We start from the raw sequence: 9,374 nt of genomic DNA, 5'->3' as shown, positions 1-9,374 counted from the left end.
TATACCTAAAAATCACACTACTTAGGCCTTAGGGTTTTATCCCCATTGGGCCCAATTGAATAAAATTTGAGCCTAAATCCTTAGCCCTATACTTTAGCACACCAAGTGTTTCTTGTGCACTTTTGGTTAAAAAAAATTTAAGTTATCTTATAAGTTAGTTTGTCATTCATATAAAATTTCATATATTCGATGGTGGATTTAGGGTTAAGAAATTTTCATATAAGTTAGTTGGAAGAAAAAGTGATGTTGTGTATGAGGGACCCCTAATCTATGTATAAGTATATGTACACATATATACTTATACATATACATGTATATGTATACATGTATACATATACATGTATATGTATAAGTATATATGTGTATATACATGTATATGTATAAGTATATATGTGTATATATACACATATATACTTATACATGTACATATATATACATATACATATACATATACATACAGATATAATATATATATATTATATATATTATATTTGTATATGTATGTATATGTATATGTATATATACATATACATATGTATATATATGTACATATACATATATGTATATATATGTACATGTATAAGTATATATGTGTACACACACACACACACACACACACACACACACACACACACACACACACACACACATATATATATACATATATAAGTTTAGGGATTAGGGTTTTGGCTTTTAGTGAAGAGTAAAAAGTGAGTTTGCATATGGGAGACCCCTACTCTATGTTTTGTGGCCACACATAGGTAGTACAACAACACATTCTTAATGCATTACAACATACATAGGAGAAAGGCAACAAGGATTTTGAAAATACTTGGTGTAAGTGATCTACCCAATTTATAAATGTCAGTGGTATCAATCATAAATCATAAACAGACAAGACTTTAGTTATGTAAGCAATGAAAGAAATAAAATTACATTCAATTATATATTAATTAAAAATGATTGGGACTATTATGCATGATAAACAAACAAGACTTTAGTTATGTAAGCAATGAAAGCAATAAAATTACACTCAATTATATATTGATTAAAAATGATTGGGACTATTATGCATGTAATTATGTTCCATTTATCTAATTAAGCTTACTAGAGATAAATTCACGTTAACTTTATGTCAACTAGACCGAATTGGTTTAATATAAGGTTACATATTGTGTCAATTAAGATTAATTGATCTGAACTAAAAGCAATTAATGCATGTAATATTGGTACCAATCAAGGATAATGTAATGTATTCAAGAATAAGTGAGGTTTAAATTAAGATTAATAGTGTGATCTTAATCATATCTTGTTTTGTATGCTAAATTGAGTTACAAGTATTGTAGGAATTAATTGAAGTCATAAATGGAGTGCAAGACAATTCATGTAAAACATATATAGTTTTAAATAAAATTTATATTTTATAGGTCTGAAGTTGATTTTGATAAAACTGATAGCATAAACGTGTAGACCAAATGCTTTTAATGGAAATTGACTAGTTACATGCCTATGTTTGAAGAAGGTGGAAAGTCTTTATATATAAGCATATGCTTGAAGAAGGTGGGAAGTCTTTATATATAAGCCTTGCAAATAAGTGCCACAGTAAGTACCACAATAAATGGCATAAAAAAACCTTGCAAGGTAGCTAGCAAGTGTTACTACAATGGATATTGCGACAATGCACTCAATGAGGATTATTGTGAAGCTCGACATTTTGATCCAATTTGTCTTTTTAAGTGAGCATCTCGCAACGCTCCCATCATGTTGTATTCTTAGAATAATATGATACCCCATGCTAGGGATGTAACATACTTCCTACCTTAAGAGCTCACCTTTATAGAGATAATGCCATTGGATTATTCCCTATGCATTATTACTCTTTCAAGTTCCGCATTTCTCAATTCAACCCTTTGATTTGGTGTAATACTTATACAAAGGTGCTTTTAATGCTTATCCAATGAATATTTGTAACACTAGATATGACTCTTCCAAGTGTGGCCATAATTCTCTTATTTGTATTCACATGCAATTCCATTTGAGAACTCTAGTAACATTCAATTCTATTACTATTATATAACTCTCTAAAAGATAAATCTATGATAGTAGATTCTAGGATCATAAACCATATTGGAAATTATCTTATATTCATAACTAATTCCATTTGAGAAATCTAGTAACATCAAATTGCATTACCATTAGATTCTCAAAAAGGTAAATATTGATCGTATATTCTAGGATCATAATCAGATTCATCACCATATTATGCTACTAGTCCTCTTTGTGACTTGTTTTTACATAACCAACTAATTAAAGTACTTTATAAGGATCTCAGCCTTTAAGTCCAAGATTCACAAATGATCACTATTCATGCTAGGTTGATCTCTCAAGTAACTTGACCCTTTAAATTATGACATCTTATAATCATGCATGCCCTCATTTCAATGCTCCCCATGTTCATAATCAAAAGTAAATTTTATTGTGAGGGAGATGCCATTCTCAAATCAAATTTTCATGTGAAACCCCATGACCACATCATATTTTATATTCATGATGTTAGCTACAAAAGTAAGCCCACGGTTATTCTAAAAAGTAATGGTGTAGTTCCTTAAAACACTTAAGATGAGGCAAGGTCGTGTTTACTAGAGTGGTTTAAAATATGCATGATAACATTTGCACCTCTCATCAAAATTATGTAGGTCAAATACTCAAGGCATTCGGCATGATAAAATTCAAGGCAATTGATACATAAATGGAGAGATTGATCTAAAGCTATCCGTTTTTGAAGACACCTTAAACCTTACGGATGAGACTTTATACAAGAATTTGGTTGGTAATTGGTACCACAAATGGAGAGATTGATCTAAGGCTATCCGTTGAAGACACCTTGGAGGAGACTTATACAAACCTTATACAAGAAGGTGGTTTGTTAGTCTTATATTCTTGTGTATACCAAGTTAGACATTAATTTTGCTATTGATATTTTGAGCAAGTTCCCTAACAAGCTCTGAGACAACCATTTGAAATAAGGTATGCAGGTGTTGAGACACATTCAGGTTACTTCTTATGAGTATCGGTATGTCACCTATACTATGGGCAAGACTCTCATTGGGAGGGTGATTTGGACACTAGGTGCTCTATAATAAGATATTATTTTTCTTTGAGTTTGGGATGCATTTCTTTGAGTGGTAAGAAACAACCCACTATTGCACTTACATCGATAAGGTAGTAAGTATCAAGCTACATACTTACTACCTTCTTTGAGTTTGGGATGCATTTCTTTGAGTGGTAAGAAACAACCCACTATTGCACTTACATCGATAAGGTAGTAAGTATCAAGCTGCATACTTTGTAACATGTGAGGCCGAGGAGGATTCTATAGGATATGGGGGTGGTGTAAAAGCAATTAAGTGGTTGATAACATTGCACTATAACAAACCATTGTTGCATGGCCATTGCTTTAAAACGTATGTTTAATGTTCACATGAAATACATTGAGATCTAGTGTCACTTTGTATCCAAGATCATCAAGTTTAGGGAGGTCAAGATGTTATAATATATCTTTACGATCCAAGTCTATAGCATGGAGTGTGGCACTAACTATGATTGCATGGACAGACACAATTGCCCTCTACTACCCCTTCTCCACACAATGAGTTAACTCCCTACCTTATACTAACATATGACCTCTGCCTCAACAATAGTTTTGGATTAGTAGTTGAATCTCCCTTTCATAGCAGCAGCACACGAATGTGGGGCTTTGATATCTATTGTATCACATAGTATTCTTCTCTATCGTATGTAATTTAAGTTACCCTATGCTACCCCTTCTCCAGAAAATGAGTTAAATCCCTGGGTGGTTATAGGATCAGGGTGCCCAGTTTTGTCCACTCATGCACCCTGTAAAAACAGTAAAAAAAATAGGCATTTGTTTTCCTTTAGTGGCTAACCTCTCCTAGCTAACAAAGAAATTTCCTTTTAAGTTCTTTTGTTGGAACATCACATGCAAAGTTTAAAATATAGTTGCATAATCTGATTAAGCATTAAATAGTCAAACGTCCTCATTTCCTTAGGTACAACGTCAATGTATACACCCTGTCCCAAATTTGGACGGATTCCATAAAATACTAATATCTTTTACATATAAACTCATATGAGATTCCCACTTTTTGTACCCACAATATCTACTACTTAAAATGCTCAATCGTGTAGATCAAAAGAGTATTAGATAAAGAGACATGAGTATGAGTAGAATGTGGTGGTTAGTCAAAATTTCAAATCCAATGGTTGGATTTTTAATGATATCTTTTCCAAAAATCTTTCAGTTTATCAGAAGGCCTGTAAATAATCTAATTAGTAAAATTACATTTCTAAAGTAAATAATCTAAAACCTATAGGGACTAGCGTACTTGTAATGGTGCATCTATGGAAAAAAAATTGGATCACTCTAAGTATGAAAAGATCAAATTTTTATCATTTCAATATATTTTTGATAAATTTTCATTAATTAGACTAATTTATATTAATTTAAGTTTTGCTGGGTGAATTTTAGTGCATGTGTATTTTCTATTAGTTTCTTGATCTCATTTAAAGTACCCTGCCTCCCCAAATTTTCTCTCCAAGCATTGTCCCAGTCAAGCATAAACTGGATAAAACTGGATACCCTGATCTTGAAACAACCCCCGGGCTACTAAAATATGACCTCCACCTCAACAACAGTTTTAGATCAACGGAGCAATTGAATCTCCCTTTCATAGCAGCACACAAATGTGGGTCTTTTCTATCTATTGTATCACATAGTATTCTTATCTATCATGTGTAATTTAAGTTTTAAAGTTTTATGTTGAGAAAGATCGTACTTCTTATGAGTGCTCTTACATAAAATTTAGATGATTAAGATACAAAAAGTTCAAAAGAAGAGTCTAACCTTTGCATTCATGTGTAAAGGTGGAACCCTATACATGGAAAATGTAGAGACAAGTGAGTGATTTTAGTACTACTTGAGATTGATTCAATGATTGACCTTAGAGATGGCTCAAAGAAATAAGAGTGAAAATATCACCTTGGGATGAAGCATAGACCTTCCCTTCTTTTCCCCCCCATAGTTGTGTAAAATAGATCTCCACTTATAGCATAATAATGTGCCAATGTAGTTTTATAAAAAGTAGTCAAATTAAGCCAAAGTTTCACCATAATAGAAAAATCAGAGTAAGGTGTAAAATTTGCACGAAAAAAAATCACTTGAGAAACTCATTTGAGAAAAATACTTAAGGGGGTCACCTTGTCTAAGTTTGACACAACACATGCATGCAAGAGCACATTATTAAACTATAAACATCCTAGTAATATTTTAAAAATATCCTTCTATGACTTTTGATCATGTATATTAACATTTTGTTAATTTTTATTTTTTATAGCCTTCCTTGTACCAAGCATACATCTGACACCAAGTACTTACATCTTTTGTAACATACATCATACAAAAGGAAGACTAATGATTTAAATTATACAAACTATAAAAAATGCACTTTGAGAGTTACAACCTTCAATATAACAATCAATTTATCCTTCACGTAGAAAAATGTTACTTTCTATTATGTATTTTAAAATGCTAAAATAGAAAATAATTTTATCAATCTCTAGTTTTCTTTGGCTAGGCTATTAATACTATGTTTCATAGCCTTCATTGGCTTGAAGTTTTCCCTTGTATGAAAGGTCAAGTGGCTAGGATTCTCCAAAGAATAAAAATTCGATTGATATTAGTTGAAAAGTGAATTCCGAAATTTAAGTTCAGGGAAAAATAAAAATAATCTTTATATATAGCTAAACCTCTTATAACAAGAAAGAACAAAGACCGTCATAGGGTTTCCAAAATCTTATGTGGACATGGTGATGTTCAAGTTATTGTGGCAAGTGGAATTAGTGATGAGTGAGTTTTGGGAAGATTTTTTAATTATTTCTATGCATTAGATTGAGGGATTACTAGATTCTTATGACGGTTAGGATTGAGAGGCACTCCAAAAACATGGGTGGTTAGCTCTAAATATGTTACATGGGATGTGTGCTCTAGGGATGCCTGTATGTTATTGTATTTAGCTCAATATTGTGGGTGATTCTATTAATACTTGATGTTGAATATATACATCAAGTATTAATAGATTATTGTGTTTGTGCTTGTATCATACATGTGAGAGTTGATTTGTTGAGCAAATCTAAACAATTTCATATTCACATGATAGTAGTTAGTTGTGAGTGAGTCCAATTAATTGCTCACATGTTAATATTATTTTTACACATGATTCTATTTCAATTGTGACCTAGCATTGTGGATTGTATACATATAGGTAATGAGTATAAGGATGACGATGATGGGCACTGGATGTGAACACATGCCTAGGTGTCTTGATTATTTTCGACTAAGTGCATATGTGCACTACTTGATTTATTATGGATAGCCCATTGTACATAATTATTGGGCAAAGGTTATATTATTTTAATACCATTAACATTAGACAAAGGTTACCTTGTAAAAGAAATGCTCAATTTTAAAAAATCACTCTATTAATGGGTCCAAGGGCTATTTTAAAAACTATGATTAAAATACCAACATGTACGAGAAGGAGTTGCACACGTCGAGAAAGGAGGTGTGGAGGGGAGATTACACCCAATCTTGTGTATTTATTATTATCTTATGTTATTGTGTTATGCTTGGTGCAATCTCTCGCTAATGTGTGTGGCTCCTTCTCCCGAAAGATTGCAACCAATCTTGTGTATTTGATTATTATTATCTTAAAGTTTATTTTATGCTTGGTGCAAGGTTTGATGTTCCGTTCATAGTATTTCAATCATTCTATTTAATTGGTTAATATATGCAAGGTAAATCTCCATGTGCAAGATCCTTTGATAGTAGCATTATCAACCCCTATACCAACCCCCCTCCCCACCCCTCAAAAAACTTATCAACCCCTACACCAACCTACCTAATTTCCCTTTTAAGAGAAAATTGTCAAATCTAGGTACTACTAACATTTATTCCCCATTAGGTACAAAAAATAGCCCTTCGTCAAAGGAAAAGTCCATCCCCAAAACCCCTAAGAAATAAACTCCTTTAAAATATTATCTTTAGCTAGACAAGGCAATTGGTCAAGTTATATATAAAGACCACAAATAGTTCTCTCTACTTATCACTTTGATCACTCTCAAGAAAGCAATGACACTATCAAGAAAAGCCTCTATCCTCTTATCAAGAGTGTCGTTAGGAAGAATGTTTGATCATTCATTAACGAGAGAGGTGGCCATCAAGACAATTAAGCAAAAACAAGGAGAAGAGGGGAAGATAAAGGAATCACTAAAATGTCCTACAAGATTATTATCTTCAACTCCACACAACCTTTCTTATGCACTAGAAGAAAGCAAAAGTAAGGAAGACAAAGGAAACCTTTTGTGTAGGGTGTTACTAGGTGTATGATGTTCATGTGTGTGAACCTCATTAGGCTATGCACCCCTCACACTATCCATTGTGATGTTTTGTGTAGGGTGTTACTAGGTGTATGATGTTCATGTGTGTGAACCTATGTGTGCATGTAGATAGAGAGAGAGAGAGAGAGAGAGAGAGAGAGAGAGACTTACTTAAGAACCTATATTAAATGAAAGCATAATGCATGGGAGCATGATTTTATCTTAGTTAATTTAACAATAAAAAACATATTTAGTCTTATTAGCATCTAAAGTTATTGAACAATAAGAAAGAAACATTAGAAGAAATTTTTGCATGGAATTACAATTTCAAAGCTTTACGTATGTTCATTGATTTATACTGAAATAATTACTTAATTTATTCTTATTATACTAGAATACTATTGCATAACTAATGGTGCGAGGAAACTTCATGTGTTGCTTTGATAGAATGTTGGTCCGAAAGCACTGAAACCAGTAAACCAAAAATAATTACAATAGCAAAACCTAGCCTTGTGCTTCCCCAATAGGAAAACAAAACATTTAAAAGTCACTGATATATAAGTAATTGAATGAGAAATATCCCCATCTTGCTCACAAGATGCGAGCCACATACAAACTTCTTAGCCCACCCTCTTGTTAATAAGCTTGAAGAGAAAAAACAATAATCTACATCCATGATAGCCAGGCCGTGCATTGATATGGGTTATAAACTTCACTGTCATGTTAGTTTCACACACAAAATGAGAAAGGCTTAGAACTGTGACTTGTCAAGGTCATCAAAGTAAGGATGCTGCATTGCTGCCTTTGCTGAAATCCTCTTGCAAGGATCCAATTGCAGCATTTTCTGCAACACAGAAATTCAAGAAAAGACCCGGACCAGATTTAGAAGAACAGCACAGAATTGTTAACAATGACAGATGGGTGGGTGTACACATGATATGCATCAATAACAGATCAGGATGGATATACACATGATATGCACAAACTCCGACTGATCAATAACAGATGAGGATGGATATACACATGATGCTGATCGATGACAGATGGATATACTTATGGATGTAGACATGATAAGCACATCTGCTGATCCATGACAGATCAACATATACGCAAGAATGCTGGTTGATAAGAGATGGATATATAGACATAGCATGAACAAGTGCCGGCTGATATACGACAAATGGATATATACACATGACATACATGATTGCTGATCAATGACAGACTAACCGAAAGCAAATCAACGCCCTTTGGCTCAAGATGGGGTACAGCCTTTGCAATGTCTGCAGTTTGCCATTGGGGATATTCATGCCAGTCCCTCAGTTTGCTCACTCCGGGCCATGTCTCCTCATTTGGAGTACCAAGCAGCCTACCATCATCAGGGATATTTCATAAAACCATACGTAGACAAATGTGAGAATTAATTACTTGCAGATGTAGACTGCTTACCTGAATATGTGAAGCAGCTGCTGCAGCTCTGAGTCTCCAGGGAAGAGAGGTTGTTTGCGGGTTAGCTCAGCTGGGAGAAAGTGGCAGCATGGCTCAGCCTATCCTTCTTTGAGAAGGGAAAGGAAATGTGACAGATTCATAAACTCAGGTTGAGCAGAACAAGAACAGGTGTAGGCCACCTACCAAAGATGCATCCAACCGACCATATATCAACAGGAGTCGAGTAATGGGTGGCTCCTAACAGCACTTCAGGAGCTCGATACCACAGAGTAACAATCTGCATGAGAACACACCTTTAATAAGTTAAAGGTTTGACCAATGAAGGCTCTAAAGTTCCCATGTAAAAAAAAATGCAGTGCTTTATACCTCATGTGTGTAGCTCTTGAGAGGAACTGTGAAGGCTCGCCCGAGCCCGAGATCAGCGATCTTGAGCAGACCCCTTTCTTTATCAACCAACAGGTTTTGGGGCT

At 33.8% G+C, this 9,374-nt stretch overlaps 1 protein-coding gene across 2 annotated transcripts in view; it reads right to left on the bottom strand.

The window, feature by feature from the left end:
• Positions 1-7,995: 7,995 nt before the first annotated feature.
• LOC147618892 (cyclin-dependent kinase B1-1-like) overlaps positions 7,996-9,374 on the bottom strand; it is a 2,891-nt gene continuing 1,512 nt past the window's right edge. The window contains exons 4-8 of one of the 2 annotated variants that reach the window (XM_086773990.1): positions 9,271-9,374; positions 9,088-9,181; positions 8,905-8,974; positions 8,659-8,824; positions 7,996-8,299 (exon numbers count right to left, since the gene is read on the bottom strand). The exon at positions 9,271-9,374 is cut by the window's right edge and continues 8 nt beyond it. In XM_086773990.1, the coding sequence (XP_086630116.1) occupies positions 8,207-8,299; positions 8,659-8,824; positions 8,905-8,974; positions 9,088-9,181; positions 9,271-9,374 (527 nt within the window). In that variant the 3' untranslated portion in view covers positions 7,996-8,206. The remainder of the gene's footprint in view (positions 8,300-8,658; positions 8,825-8,904; positions 8,975-9,087; positions 9,182-9,270) is intronic. The other variant, XM_086773991.1, reaches the window with a different exon arrangement.

This window comes from Cibotium barometz, chromosome 34, assembly GCF_041138505.1.
Source record: "Cibotium barometz isolate CiBa-2024 chromosome 34, ASM4113850v1, whole genome shotgun sequence".
Classification (NCBI taxonomy): Eukaryota; Viridiplantae; Streptophyta; class Polypodiopsida; order Cyatheales; family Cibotiaceae; genus Cibotium; species Cibotium barometz.
Note: the sequence above shows the minus strand (reverse complement) of the source record. Positions and strands in the feature narration are given on the sequence as shown.